Here is a 15,856-nt window from a genome sequence, read left to right on the forward strand (position 1 = left end):
TGTAAAAGGCGGGTCTGCCTTGGCAGGACACCAATCCCTCCCCCATACTGCGGAGACAGAGAATATTTTTAAACCCCAAAATGGGGGCATGGTATGGGAACAGAACATTCAAAATTTGTGCTGCTCCCAAACTCAGGCCCTAGGTTGTTTTAACGACATACTTTCATTTCTTAGGGAGGTACTGGGGAGCCTCGGAAATGCTAGTTTCCCTGGTGAGCAGCTCCATGAAAGACAAAGGACACATTTGAGAAAGAAGCGGATGATCAGCCCGCCCTCACCACAGTGACTGGGGTGCTGGGGACCAAGAGGGGCAGTGGACATAGTGGCTCAGGAAGCTGTCCAGCAGGGAAGCGGGGGTGGGAGGGCAGGAGCCACACGGGAACAGGAGAACCCATTAGGGCTCTCAGTTGCAAGCAACACTGACCAGACTGGTGTGAACAATAAACAATTTAGTGAAAGGACATGGAACAGTCACAGATTTGTGGGAACAATGGCGAACCAGCTTCTGCTTTGGGCAGGAACGGGGAAGGCTCTGTTACCAGAGCCTAAAAATCATGCCACAGAACCAGACACCGCGACGGCCACGGCAGACTCCAGAGACGGCAGCTTGTTACACAAACTGTCACTGCGCACAGGCGGAGCGCCGGACTCTGCTGCCGCGGCTGCTGGGATGGACGTGCCACTACCCCTCCTTCTCAGCTCCCCAATTCAAAGTCCAGATCCGTCTGATGGGCTGGGTCTAGACCACCGACCTGTGCCCATTGGCGAGGGAGCTGGGAAAGCAAACCTTTTCCGCTTCTGCTGTGGGAGGTGGGCTGCACCTCCTTCCGAGATGCAGAGTGTGGCAGATCTTCAAGCAGGAAGAAGACCTTGACCCTGGCGTCCCAGACTCCTCAGAGTCCACGCCAGGTAGTAAGAAATTGAAGGTCTAACATCATTCTGGTAAGAAGTTTGGAGGAAGGGAAAGACAGGCATTAAACTGAGGAAACAGCAAAACCAAACGATATTTTTTTTTCCTCTTTCCTTTTTTTCTTTTCTTTTTGGTAAGATTAAGGGGCCTTAATAGTTCCCTAGAGAAGAAACAAGAAAGTCTCTTGACGTGACAACTAGCTAGCACTCCAATCCGCGTGTGTAGCAGCACGACAGCAGTGTCTGAGGACAAGAGCACTCTGGGCAAAAGGACAGTGCCTCTGAAACAAAGGAACTGGATGCATCACCAGTGGCTCTTCAAAGGTTTTAGTTGTCTGTTGCCTTTAATTAATCTCTAAATAGAGAACATATCCTTCTATGATTATAATACAGAAATGTCTATGAACAAAATACATAACTTTTTTGATAAATGTCTAGGAAAGGATGGTGTCAGCCAAGTTCATCCAAAGGCGTTAAGTAGCAGCATCTATGTAGCCAGGCCGTGGTCAGTGTTTGGGGACAGAGGTAAATATCCGCAATCCGTGCATCCCTTTGATTTCTTCTTTTAGTGCCTAAGTAAGTAGAAGAGCATCACTGTTTTGCACTTGACATGGATTACAGTAAGTCTCTGTGAGTGTGTTTGGCTCCATAGGAGGCTCAACACGTGCTTTGGCTAAGCAGTTTTTCTTTTTTTTTTTTTTTTTAAGAAAATAGTTTTGTGTTTTTTTAAATTAGTGTCTAATGAGGCTCAAAAATCAAAAGTTATAGAAAGGTGTGCACTGAAGTTTCCCTCCCCCCGCCCCCAAACCTGTCCTCCACCACCCCTCATTCCCACCACCATCCACAAATAGAGAAATGGTGTCAATTTCCTGTGTGTCTTTGCAATGATTGAAAAATGCATTTTTAAGCTAATATGAATATAGCTCCACCCTGGTACCTTTTTTTTTTTTTTTTTAAGATTTCCTTTATTTATTTATGAGAGACCTAGAGAGAGAGAGAGGCAGAGGCAGAGGCAGAAGCAGGCTCCCTGCAGGGAGCTCCATGCAGGCTTGATCCTAGGACCCCGCGGGATCACAACCTGAGCTGAAGGCAGATGCTCAACCACTGAGCCACCCAGGTGTCCCACCCTGCTACCTTTTAGGAACACAAATGGTAGTATTTTAAACACACTGTTCTATACTCCCCTTTGTCCACTAGCCACTGGATATCTTCATTGTGTACTGCTCTTGGACTTACCAATTTGCCTGATATTTAGGTAGCTGTGTCCGTCTGGTGCAGCCTGATTGGTCCAGGGGTGACATGGGACCCAAACTGGGCCAATCAGAATCTCGACTGGGATTTTTCTGGGTGGAGCCTTGTCACAGTCATTTTACTTGAACAATGTCAGTTGGAGGTGGCTGAGGGCCATATTTTCTGATAAAAAGAGAAAGCCCATCTCCAGTAGGAGATAGTAAGGCCAACACACAGAAACTAAAAGCTCAGAGAGGTGGAGAGAGAGAGCATGAAAAAGAACAAGCAGATAAACTTGTTTAAGACCCTAGGGACGGCTGTCTGGATGGCTCAGTGGTTATCCCAGGCTCCTGGAATCAAATTCTGCATTGAGCTCCCTACAGGGAGCTTGCTTCTCCTTCTGCCTTTGCCTCTGCCTCTGTGTCTCTCATGAATAAATAAAATCTTAAAAAAAAAAAACAAAAAACAACCCTGAATCTAGATATACCAGAAACCAGATAATTCTGGCAATTTATTCCCTTTGTTTGCATTTGCTACTTTACAACAAAAAATATCCCTAACGTGTGGTCAGGTTTATAGGGAGAAGAATCCCTAGAGAAAATCTAGTCCTATCCCTTTCTTCGATAAAAAGAAATGGAATCTGTCCCCTGTCCAAACTCAGCAAGCGAGGAACAGAATTAGGACCTGAACCTGATGTTGTGGCTACTTCTCGTTCCCCTTGGGCTCCTGTCCAGCCCCAAAGCAGGAGCTGCTGTGTGCTGGGAGCCAAGGACATGCACCACTCCCTTCCACACTCACCAACTCACCAACATCCCTGACTCTGCAGACAACAGAAATGCCCCGAGGGGCATGGGGGAAGACTCCTGTCCTCACCCTGGGGAGGGAACATAGCTGGGCCACAAGCTCTCTGCTTTCTGCAGGCACAGAATGCCCCCTAAAGGGCAGCATCCCTGTCCCCATGTTTAGGCTGTCACCTGGGGCACAATCCTTAAAGCCTCCTTGGCTAGCGTGGGCCCAGGCACACCTTCACATGGAAGGCCTTGAGCCCTCATGCCCTGGGCACTGAGAACTCCCAATGCCTTCTAGCAACTCTCTTGCAGGCTTCTGAGATGAGGTTAGCATATCTCCCCGCTATAGAGAGCCTTACAGATCATTGGACTAGGGGCACTTGGGTAGCTCGGTTGATTAAGCATCTGTCTTCAGCTCAGGTCATGATCCCCAGGTCTTGGGATTGAGCCCCATGTCAGGCTCCCTGCTCAGAGAGGAGCCTGCTTCTCCCTCTCCCTCTGCCTGCTGCTCCCCCTGCTTGTGCTCGCTGTCTCTCTCTCTCTCTTTGTCATATAAACAAACAAACAAACAAACAAACAAACAAATAAATAAATAAATAAAATATTTAAAAGAAAAAAAAAGATCAAGCAGGCAAGCAGGTAATTTCACAGCTGACGTCCTGGTAGGGAAGTGACTGGGCCATAGCCCCACAGTTTTTAAGATGTAGTTTGGGTAAACATTTCTCAGTGCCTGCTACTGTGCTGGCATCACAGATACAAAAGGCATGGGAAAAGGATGGAAGAGGTAAAGGAAGTAATACAAGGGCCCCCAAAATGGGCAAGGGAGATAGTGATAGGCGCTGCCAGTCCACAAGCATGCAGGCGTTGCTGTGCATGTTCATGGGAGGGAGTTTGCATTGACACTGGCCCTTCATGGAGGAGGCAAACCAGGAGCTGGACAGTTGGGAGTGGGATAGGCAGAGGGACCAAGAAGTGGGTCCAAGAGGGAAGGCCGGGAACCTGGCCCAATTCACCAGGGGAAGCCTGGCTGTGAATCAGGAGCAGGCCACAGAGAAGAGGGTGGGTCTGGACTCCCCCAGGCACCAGGGCATCCGCTGTGGGGCTCCAGGCAGGGGAGATATGGGTGGAGGCACCTTCAGGGACAGGTGAATGGGCAACACACAAGAAAGAGGCTGAGAAGGGGAGAGGGCACCTGCTGTGGCCAAAATGCCTTCCACATGCGTCACAAGGCCAGACACGTGTGGCTAGACATCTCACGCGATCTTTGCCAATAAGGACATGGAGGCTTGGATCCCACTGTGCAGCAGACAGCCAAGAAGGAACCGGCCTCGTCTAACACAAAAGGGAACTCAGTGCTCACTTCTCTCCCTGTGGCTGTTTCCCAGGGCAGGAAAAGGCTGGGTGACATCCCTGGGGCCTGGCCCAAAGTCAATACTGGTGACTATTCCAGAGGAGAAAGCTGATGAGCCCCAGATGCTGAAAGAGTCTAGGCCACAGGTCGGCAGGGTCCCTGAAGAATGGCATTTCTGCTGAGGGTGGGGTAGGTATGAGTCGTGATAGCAGGGACACCTTGTCCCCAGGGAATCAGGCAGGGAGATCGTAAGTGGATTCTGGGATCAGATGGACCATGTGGCCTCTCAAGGGCATTTTGGACCTGAGAGTCTTGATTCTATTAGGGTGACAAAGCAAGACCAACGGGGAAAGCTTCGCCCCAGCCCAGGACCACCAGGCCCCCCACCCAATAGCTGGGGCATCCAGAGCATCCCAGCAAATCCTCCAGTGCCACCATCACTTCCTCCCGAATAGAATAGGCTGCTGACTCAGCACCCACGGAACAGAAGCTGGGGAGTGCGGAGTCTGCTCACCTCTCTTCCACTCCACTTTTAGGTCAGACTCCTCCTCCGTGAGTGCCCATCAGAACCCTCATTTCCAAAAAAAATTAAAAAAAAAAATAAAAAAAATAAAAAAATAAAAAAAAAAAAAAGAACCCTCATTTCCAACACCTCTAATAGATGGGCGGCTAACTCCAGGTCGAGCTTAGCCCCCTGGAGGCCAACTGACTTGCTTTCAAAGACATTTCATTCTGTTCCTCCCACAGATTCCCACACAGCCAACACCTGCAAATGTGATCATCTGAAAATGCCCAGGAGCGCAAGAGTACCTTGAGATGTGTGCACTGGAGCCCTAGCAGCTTGCTGTGGCTGACCAGGGCCTCCGCACAGGCTGAGGGTCAGGCTCTGGCTCAGTGGGCATCTGGTTGTGGAACCACATGGCCTGCTAACAGCTTGAGTGGGCAATAAGCAGTGCTTGGGTGGGCAAAGCGGCTACTATAATGACCTGAGTTTTAAAAGTACACCAGTGCCAGCAGGTGAATTCTCTGAAATGGGAGGGCTTTCAGCCACCAAACATTTCTTTTATCTGTGAGCCAATAACCAAACGAGGCCAGTTCTCCTTACTGTCTACAAACTCTCAAAAACTGGTTGGGCTTCTGTATGTGCCAGCTCCCTTGTGAGGTGTAGGCAACACAGCAGTGTACAAAACACACCCAGGGCCGGCCTGCATGGAGCTAGCTTCCTACACAGTGCAGACCAGCGTGCAGGGCTCTCCCACTAGGATGGTACCAGGAAAGTCCATATTCTATGGGGGTCCAGAGGAAGCCTTGAGCCCATGATGATGTAGGGGACATTCCCTCAAACCGAGGGAACAGCTGCGTTCCCCCTCAGACACGGCATGGGCTCCACCCAATGCTGTGGACAAGGATGATGATGGTGATGGCCGCTGATGTTTACTGACAACTTACAAGGTGGCAGGCCATGTTCTCAGTGCCACATGTGTGCTTTACCACTAATTTTCAAAACAGCCCTCTGAGGTGAGTCCTGTTTCTCTCCCCAGTGACAGATTAAAAAACTGAGGCACAGGCAGACAGGTTTGATTAAGTTGCCCAAGTTTCCATGGCTAGAAAGTAGCAGAGTCCACGTGTTTGATGTGGGCAGACAGACTCTAGAGCCTGCCTCCTTCCCCACTTGTAACGGTGGCTTCAGGCCAGGGGATGCACTCAAAATAACAGTGCCCCTAGGAGTCCAGGCACACCAGGCAGCCTGAGTAATTTTGAGGCCAGTCAGGTCTTCCCTGTCTTGCCTTGGCTCCTACCTCTGAGATCACGTGGGACTACAAGCACTTTTGGGAAAGCAAAGTAGCCGTTCCACCCCAGACCTCCCGGCAGACCAGCAGCACACCATATGGCCATAGATGTCCACATCCAAGCCAAAGACTGGGCTCTGTGAAGAATCCAAAGATGGATTCAAAAGGGAACAGCCCACAAAGGGATGACAGGGCCAAGGGACAGACAGCAGGGACATAACTATTCAGGACGCAAGGCAGAAAATGCTGCAGTCAGAGGGTGCAGGGACATTCAATCCCTGCCAGGCAGGTGGGGGGCGGGGCAGCGTTTGAGCTGGGTGCTGAAAAAGAGGAAGGGAACCCAGGCAGGAGGTCTGATCTGGACAAAGGTCCAGATGCACAGACAGAAAAACAAGCAGGGGCCAAAGGAGGGTTCATTCGGAGAAGGGTGAAGGCCTGGAATAGCTCTGGGACACTGGAACCGGATATACACAGGGCCACAGAGGGGTTCTCATGACCAGAGCTGTGTTGCACAAAAATTAAACCAGTTCACAATGTGCAAGACTTTCCGGAATGGTGTCAGATGCCCCTGCTGCAGGGGGTGGCTCTGCAGATGCAGGCCAAGGGTCAAGGCTGGTATAAATTCCACGTAAAATAAGCATAGATCATGAATAAGCTGGACCTAGCCTGGTTAAATCTGATGTTCTGAGCCCCAAATGTCCTGTCACTGGGTCTGGGGCAGCTGGAGGAATTTTCAATCATGCCATACCCAGCTGCAAAGCAGTCCAAAGAGATGCTAAAAAAATATCTTTAAATCTACAAAAACATCTATTTTTTAGTACGTGTATGTTTACAAATATGTAAGGCAAACATTGGTAGCATTACATAAAGAAATATATAAGGAAATGTAAAATAACTATTGGGTAGCTTGTTTTCAGTTCTGAATAAAATTCCTATTTGCCTACCATCTGATTCCAGATAGTTCCAGATTACATTTTGCTCACGTCCTGAATGCTGTCTGCATGAGTGTGGTATTGCATTACTCTTTCCTAGGACTGACAATTAAAATGCCCTCCCTGCTCCTCAGGCCCTCTCAAGATACTGGAGCCCAGCAGCAGCTTCTACTGACCTGATTGACCATTTGATGCTGTTGGACGGTTCTTTTCTCCTTAAATTCTTCTGACTCAATCTGGATTTCATACATCGCCCCACAGCCTCCTGAAATAAACAGGACTTGAAAGTCTTTCAGTTATTAACTTACAGCGGCCACAATCCCATAGATCCTCAAAGTACCATACAATCCAAAGTAGGTATGAATATTCTTTTTTTTTTTTTTAATATTCTTATTTGGGAAAGTTGCTAAAACTGTCAAGGCTTGCAACCTGACCACACACCCCCTATAGGCTGTCTTGATCCAAAATGTGCTCTTCCTTTTCCAAGGCAGTTGCCCTACCCAGGAGTATTACTTGTGGACTATGTAACATAAGGCACAAGGCATGGAAAGCCTAGGAAATGTAGGTTTGCCCCATATTTGTTTAGTAGGCTAACAAACTATGGAATTCCATGGAAGAGGAATGGGAGAGGCCGAGTTTTAGGGTTCAACCTTCCAAAGGACCAGCAATCAATATTTTTAAAAATGCAAAAATTGGGATGCCTGGGTGGCTCAGCGGTTGGCTTGCCTTTGGCTCAGGTTGTGGTCCCGGGGTCGGGTCCCACATCGGGCTCTCTGCATGGAGCCTGCTTCTCCCTCTGCCTCTGTCTCTCTCTCGCTCTATTATGAATAAATAAATAACATCTTTAAAAATAAAATAAAATAAAAATGAAAAATACAACAAAGCTTGGTTTAAAAAAAAACTGTGTAATACTAATAAAAAGAAGAGAAAAGAATGGGCGCATGAGAGAGACAGGGACACAGCAGTATGGTGGCAGCTGCAGACATGCTGGTCACTGAGCTGTAGTCATCAAGCTCTCCTTAGCCCCTCCTGGTCTGGGAGCAGCCCTCAGGGTCTCACCTTGGGCTTCCTCAGGGAGGGAGCAGCTTTTTGGCCAAGTTGTCCAGGCGGAGCCTATGGTGGACACATCTACCCCCTGCCCAAACTTTGTCTCCACGTGGCTGGAGAGCTAGTGCTGATGACTGATGGAAGGGTGCTGCCCTAGCATGAAGCAGTGTGGGCAAGAAGGAACATGTCCCCAGGGCTGGTAGCACCCAGCTAGTTTCTGAGAGGTGCAATTTACTCAGCAGGCTTTAAGTGCACTAGGGATCCGAGCTTTGGTTAACCAAGCTTCCTGGCCTCGATTCCCTTTCCACACTCCGTTCAGGGCGAGGCAGGGGCAGCCTGAAGGCCACGTTCCAGCTCTGGCTGACCTGGGCCTGGGGCAGCTATAGGACTCCTAACGTCAAGGCCTCAGCACCACCCTGGAACACCCCAGAGGGCTTGCCTGACCTCCCATGCCAGTGGATCTTTGGATTGATTAATTTGTCTGTAGTTTCAAATAAAAAGTACTTTTTTAGACTTTCTCCTGATGTTTGCAGATGTTATGTTCTCAGAGAAGCCAGGGAGCCCTCGTGGCAAAGACATGTCTGAGTCTGGAGAGATGCAGGTAGACGCCCACCTTCCTGCTAAGCTGTTCCACTTGTGTGTCTGGACAAAGGCCCTGTCCTCCTGGCCTGGGTGCAGAACTCGCCTCCCCAGCCTATTCCTAACACGCAGCCCCCCATGGACTTCTGAGGTGCCTGGGGCTGGTAACTGGACTCAGCAGAGTCTGCCTACGTCCCCCTGTGTCCTGGTGCTGGTTCCACTTCTGCTACCTCCTCCCTGTGAGGGGCTGGGTTCTTTGGCCTTTTTGGGCTCAGCTCCTCGTGAGGAAAGGAAGAAAGTTACTTTCAAAAGGATAAAATCCTTCTGGGGTCAGCTCCAGCTCTAACATTCTAGGGTGTCAGAAGAATGTGGAGAAACTAATGTTCATCTCCAAGTCAAATTAAAGACTCGGGACCTGAACCTCAGGGTGACTAGAGGGATCATCGGAATCGCACCGGGCTAGCAACCATAAGTCCTCCCAGCCGGGCCATATCCCCACACACAGTTTCCCTCTAATGCTTCCACATCCACCTCCCTGCCATTAGCTGGGAGAAGCCATATTCCATCTGTCCAAAAGCCACATGTACTGAGAAGCCGCTGATGGCAAGTTGGCTCTGTCCAGCCCCCTGCCCTCTGCCCCAGCAGAGGGCCCAATCCCACCAAACTGGGTGGGAAGGAGAGAAAAACCTCACCTGAAATGTCAGTGACTTTGATAGCTGTAGCCCCAGGAAACTTTTCTTTGAGAATCCGGGTCACTTTGAGCTCCCCCTCAGTCTGCGAGGCAAACATCCGCTGGGCACAGTGGACAAGAGGAGGCTGCTGCAGAACAGAGAAGAGTCATGGCAGGGCAAGATGATGGCACCCCCAGGCCCCACCAGCCTTTGCCCCCCCCCCCCAGGGCCCAGCCCCCGCCTGCAGCGTGGCCATGGGCTGTATCAGAGGGACTGCATGGCATCGGATGTCCGCTGAAGCTCCCCAGGACACAGAACAAACGTTTTGGGGAGTAAATGGAGCCGAGAAGTGGAATGACTTCTGTAAATGACTCAACTTTGACTCCAGAGACAAGACAAACTTAAGAGATCTTGAACTCCTCAGGATACTGCTGTGAGAGAGACACCATGACGTCAGCTTTAGAGGTGAAGAAACGAGGGAGGGGGGCATGAACGCAAGTGCTAGGGTGGGTCCATCAGTGAGATGCAGAGCTAGAGAGGCTGGCCAGGGTGCCTCAGACGCATCCCCCCAGGCCAGCGTGCCCACGCCCACACCTGGCTGAGACCAAATGCGGCCTATCCTGTCAGCCTGATGAACATTTCACACCCTCCAGTGGGATGTGGCCTTGAGGCCTGTTGCTCACTAAGCCAGGTGCACTTTGCGATCTGTACTAATTCTTATTGGGAAGAAGCAACAAAATGCTATTAAATGACCAAAGGAGAAACATTTTTAGGTTATTTACCTTTGGCAACAGCACTCACCCTGCCCCTTGGGGGATACCACAGGGAGCCAGTGCTTCCGATGGGCACATGTCTCAACTCTTATGGTAGAAAGAACAAAAAATCGGGCCTGCAGCCCCTTGGCTGGGTTGAGGACATGCTGAAAGGGAGACTGAACAGAGAGCATGGCAGGTCTTGAATGCCAGGCTAAAGGTTATGGAGTTTGAGGCCTCTTGGTGCCAAAGTAACCTGCACACAACAGTGTCTTTAGAAGCTAGTCAGGAAAGATGCCCAGGTATTACAAAGGGAGCAGCACAGGGCCTGAGACTGGAGGGGGATGGCAGGTGGGAGACACAAGTGCTGTATATCTGATGCTGGTCCTGAAAGCACCATCTCTTCACCTTTCAGTCCCGTCCTCGGGCCTTTCCTGATGGCCTAGAGCAGGGTCCTGTGTTAGATCTCAAAGGACCTTTTTCTTCTTCTTTTAAGTAGGCTCCACACCCACCGCAGAGCCTAACACAGGGCTTGAACTCATCACCCTGAGATCAAGAGTCAGGCTCTTGACTGACTGAGCATCCCAGGTGCCCCTCGAAGCGCCATCTTTAAAATGATCTGTGCACTGGCTTATTCACCAGCTGGTTTCGAAGGTTCAGACTGCATCTATCCTCTTACTGCAGCCTTCCAAAGCTGGGCCAGGACAGGCCCTCCAGGAGACTTGGGTGAAGGATGGATGAAAGAATGAACAAATGAAAGAGCAGAATGTGCACCTCATTCAGCCACGCCCCCTGGCACCTGCAAAGAAGTCTCAATTCTAGCAGGCGGTTGCAGTGCAGGTCAGAAGAAAGATCTGGAATGAGACTGAGTGCTGTGTGGAAGGACAGTGGCTAGATGTTGTGGGCCTGGCTAAGATTGGGCTGGCGGAGGGGGAGGGGATGGAGCCTCTTTGGAGGACAGAGACTTGGGGGAGGAGCAAGGGCGGAGGGTAACCAGGTAGCAGGGAGCGGTACTGACTAAGGGGCGAGGGTGCTTAGCATTGCTGATTCCCTGGGAGGTCGTCCCTCCGTTTGTGCTAATTTGGAGGCAGCGGCCTTTACCCGAGCAAGCTACTGACAAAACTCCTCAATGCTGACTGTCCACTCTGAAAGTTGTCAGCTCTTTATACTTGGCGGAGGCAGGTTCAGGAGCAGCCGGAGAGAAGTAAGAAGGTGAGAGCAAGTGGAAGAAGTGAGGAGAGGGGGAGTCAGAGACGGAGAGAAAACGAGGAGAGCGCGCGGGGAGTGCCCTCTGCTGGGCGTCGACTCCGGGCGAGTGGGACTCCGAGAAGGTTGAGGTCGCAGAGGCCGGGAGGACCTGCCCAAAGCCCGGAGCCCCCGCACGCCCCGGCTCCCACGCCAGGACTCGGGGTGACCGCGGGGTCGTCTCCGGCTCCGTGCGTCGACACCGCTTGCTCCGCGCCCGCCGGACCGCGACGGTTTCTGTCTGTCCCCCTCGCCCCCCCAGACCCCGACCCCCCACCCCCACCCCCCACCGGCTCGGAGCTCCGCCAGCGCGCGCCGGGCCCTGACGTTTCTCCGCTGCCCGGGCCCCCTCCCCGGCAGGGCCGAACCCACCAGGAGTGGACGGGAGGGAGGGAGGGAGGGCCGGCCCCGGGCCCTGCGCCGCGCTCTCCGGGAGCCCGGCCCCGAGGCCCCGCCGCGCCTCCCGCCCGGGAGCAGCAGCCCGGCCCGCCCGCGCTCACCCCGCGGATCCCGCGGAGCAGCGGCGCCGCCGCGGCCGGGCTCCACGCCGCCATGCCCGGCCGACGCGGCCCGCCGCCCGAGGTCGCCGCGTCCCCCGAGAGGCGCGGGGCCGGGGCCCGGGAGCCGCCGCGGGCGAGGCCGCCCCCTGCCGCCCGGAGGCCGCGAGCCGCCCGGCCCGGCCCAGCCCTCGCCGCGGGGATGCCTGCGCGGAACCTGCTGCTCGGCGAGCTCCAGGCCCTTCCCGGCGCGGAGACCCTCCGGACGCCGGGGGGCCGCTCCAGCCCGCAGACGCCGAGGTTCTCGCACTGCCCCTCGCGCCCGAGGTAGGACAGCTCCCTTCCCATCCCCACCGCCCGCAACCTGCCTTCCAAACTGGGGGGTGTGGGTTTCTCCCTCCAGAACAGGGGAGGCGTGGAGGGACAGGAAGCAGCGGCGTCGTTCTCAGGTTTGCGTTTTAGAAAGACCGTTCGGGCTCCTGCGAAGAGGAGGGGCTGTGGGGGGGGGGACTGACATTGGAGACGGGGACAGAAGTTCTGAGGCTATCACGAAGGTCTGGGTGAGATTTGAAGCCTCCAGGAGAGCTGGGGCAGCAGGATGGGGGACTGGGTTTGGACACTTGGGAGGGGAAGGGAATGGAGTGAATGGATCGATCGGGTGGCCAGGGTGAGAAAGGAGCCTGGCTTGGACAGTGCGGTGGGTGAAGGGGACGACAAACTCAGATTTTGGTTTTTGCGGGGGGGTTTGTTGTTGTTGTTGTTGTTAAGATTTTATATATTTATTCACGAGAGACACAGAGAGAGGCAGAGACACAGGCAGAGGGAGAAGCAGGCCCGATGTGGGACTCGATCCCAGGACCCCGGGATCAAGGCCTGAGTGGAAGGCAGATGCTCAACCGCTGAGCCACCCAGGTGCCCCGACAAACTCAGGTTTGGATGTGCCTGGGTTTAAGGTCCCTGCAGGAGGACATGGCCCAGCAGAAAAGTAGGCTGGAGCCACCCACCTTGGAGTCCTGCCAATGTAGTGGAAGCTGCCTCCTTCAGGACGGGTAAGATTATCCAGCAAACCTGCCCCACCTCTAGAGTAATTCAGACAGACGTCAGAGCCCAAACCGGACCAAGCCCTTTCTCTCACTAGCAGTGTATTTTTGCGGCATGGGGTCGGGTCCGCCACGCAGGCTTCACCAGTACTTGTCCAGCCTACGCCCAAGTTCACGGCGTTGCATTTGGATAAGTGGGACATACCGACAGTTGCTCTTGAAAGTGATCACCTGAACCCATGCTTAATTCATTTCAGTATTAATGGAGTGACTTGTGTTTGGGGTCTCATAATTTCTCCTTTGGATTACTCCAATGACTTCTCTTACATCTTTTGCTTGATTTCTTAAACATCAGGGTTGGTGTGGGATTAGAGGTTAACTTGCTAACTTTACATTTTTCTTCACTGTTGTAATTAAAACTACCACAAATATTTCTTCCCCGGGTTATGTAGTGAACCCCCTTTGCTCCTCAGACCACGTGGCTCAGATGAGGTCGACCTATCCCCAGCTTCAGGAGTGGTCACATGACCCGAGGCTGGCCAATCAGACACGGATTGGTTTGGGTTGGTCACATGATCCGAGCCAGCCCATTGAGAGCTGGTCTAGAGAGAAAACTAGAGATGGCCCTTTACCTCTGAGTTGCTAAACTGTTAGAGAGCCTACTGCTGGCTGCCGTCTTTACAATCGTGCATGGCACCCAGTTTGTAAATGGAGTAGATACAGAAGAAGGAGCTAGAGACAGATGTTTGACACTGTGTGTCAACTGGTGCCAGAAACGAGCACTAAAGTCGTTTCAGTTGGTTGGGTTTGTCACTTGTAAGAGACCCACGTTAGGCTCACTGATTTCTATTTGCAAGAATTCCCCCTTTTATTATGCTGAGTGAAATAAGTCAATCGGAGAAGGGCAAACAGTGTATGTTCTCATTCATTTGGGGAATATGAATAATAGTGAAAGGGAATGTAAAGGAAGGGAAAAGAAATGTTGGGAAATATCAGGAAGGGAGACAGAACATAAAGGCTCCTAACTCGGGGAAACGAACTAGGGGTGGTGGAAGGGGAGGAGGGCGGGTGTTGGAGGGGAATGGGTGACGGGCACTGAGGTGGACACTTGACGGGATGAGCACTGGGTGTTTTTCTGTATGTTGGTAAATTGAACACCAATAAAAATTAATTTAAAAAATGCAAAAAAAAAAAAAATTCCCCCTTTATTGAAAATCAGTACTTTTGCTTATCCTCAACCTTCCTCTTCCTCCTAATTTCACTATTGCTCACATTGTTAGGGGTATTTTGGACCATTGGTCTTGCCCTAGGATCGTCCCCTTTGCATCTCTACACTGCTGTCAGAGCCGTCTGAGGTGAAAACCTGTCCATTGCTTGCTTATCTAAAATCCTTCTGACCCTCCCATCACCTACTGGCAAAAACCTAAGTTCTTTGATATGATTTAACCCCTACCTCCCTGTCCAACTGAAATTCACCCTTCAGTAATACTGGGCAGCTGGTCCCTCCCTGTACAAGCTATGCTACAAGCTTGCTTATGCCATGACCCGTCTTATAAGAAACTTCAAGCTTTGTCTTCTCCAGGCAGCCACCTCTGATTGCCCCACAGTAAACGCAAGAGCTCACAACTTGTGTATTACATTTATTGCACATGTGGCCCTTCAGAGCTACCAATTTATGTAGCTGTGTTTTTCCCGGTGGTTCCGAAGTTCCGCCACAGGGTCTTGATTCTGTCCGCTTTGTCAGCTGCATGAACAAAGTGTGGCATGAACAAAGAGTGCACACATTAGGATTACCAAACAGAGCTGACAGTGATTTAGCCACTCTAGCTCCGTAGTGTGAATTTGAACCTTTTTAGGAAAGGATTTGCAGAATAGTCTCACCAATCTTGGGCTTCCATATTTATTCTAACTTAACATAAAAAGTTACCTCAAGTTACCCTTGATGATAGAAGCAAATAAAGGGCCAATTTTACTTTTTTACTATTATTATTTTTAAAAGGCCAATTTTACTTTGTTATGATTAAAAGTGTCATAGCTTTAGTCCCAGGAAATGGGTCTATTCCTTCTGCATTTTATCCTTTTTGCCCTAAACTTGAGATTCTCTTATCTTTTATCTTAACTTATATTGGTTCATAGTCACTCCCAGCTTTCATACTTATATTTACATCTGAGCTAATCACAGAAAAACTCCTTCAGGAGGATCTTTTTGGATACTTTTTTTTTTTTTTTTTTTTTTTACCTCATAGGTATGCTTATAGTCATTTTTCTAGACCCTCTTAGCACACCTGAGCACATGGAATTTTTACAGATGCATCCCAGAGGAACTAACTGGTCTCACTATGAACTCGCTATGTGAAGTCAGAGCATTTGTGCCACCTTCTGAAAAACACTGAAAAATTCTTAACATACCTCTCAGTTCCTGCCCCCTTCCTAGGTGGCTCTAAGGATTAACCTGCTGAAGACTCCCCTAACAGGTAGGTTTCCCTAAAGAAGTGGTATTCAAAGCACTTATCAGGCACAAGAAAAGAGGTGAGCCAAAATCTGAATCAATAATTGACTTCCTTCACTTTGCAAATATGCTACAAAAAATATCAGTTGGGTTAAAACAGTGTGCCCAGAAACTTACATGCTAGTGAAAACTCCCTTATCTTTTCACAGAGCAGGAACAAAAAAGTCAGAGCAGGAGCCAGTCCAAACTTTTGGCACATCCAGCATCAATTTTGCTGTGAACTCTAATCCTCCAAGTAAAATCCAGAAAACCCCAGCCTCTCTGGCAGCCAGGACAGAGGTATATGACCAAGGATCTACCAAATTTGAGGCGCCCGTGTTTTGTTTCTTTTTAAAAATCTGGCACCCGGGATCCCTGGGTGGCGCAGCGGTTTGGCGCCTGCCTTTGGCCCAGGGCGCGATCCTGGAGACCCGGGATCGAATCCCACGTCGGGCTCCCGGTGCATGGAGCCTGCTTCTCCCTCTGCCTGTGTCTCTGCCTCTCTCTCTCTCTCTGTGTGACTATCATAAATAAATA

General features: G+C 50.9%; 1 protein-coding gene across 6 annotated transcripts in view; it reads right to left on the bottom strand.

Moving 5' to 3' along the window:
* Nucleotides 1-11,921, bottom strand: part of BOLA3 (bolA family member 3) — a 38,822-nt gene extending 26,901 nt beyond the window's left edge. For 2 of the 6 annotated variants that reach the window (XM_041756824.1, XM_041756823.1), the window contains exons 1-3: nt 11,795-11,913; nt 9,319-9,445; nt 7,177-7,265 (exon numbers count right to left, since the gene is read on the bottom strand). In XM_041756824.1, the coding sequence (XP_041612758.1) occupies nt 7,177-7,265; nt 9,319-9,445; nt 11,795-11,848 (270 nt within the window). In that variant the 5' untranslated portion in view covers nt 11,849-11,913. Of the gene's footprint in view, nt 1-434; nt 1,482-7,176; nt 7,266-9,318; nt 9,446-11,794 lie in introns of those variants that run through there. The other 4 variants (XM_041756826.1, XM_041756825.1, XM_041756821.1 and 1 more) reach the window with 4 other exon arrangements.
* Between the last annotated feature and the right edge of the window lie 3,935 nt (nt 11,922-15,856).

Source organism: Vulpes lagopus, chromosome 5 (assembly GCF_018345385.1).
Source record: "Vulpes lagopus strain Blue_001 chromosome 5, ASM1834538v1, whole genome shotgun sequence".
Lineage (NCBI taxonomy): Eukaryota > Metazoa > Chordata > Mammalia > Carnivora > Canidae > Vulpes > Vulpes lagopus.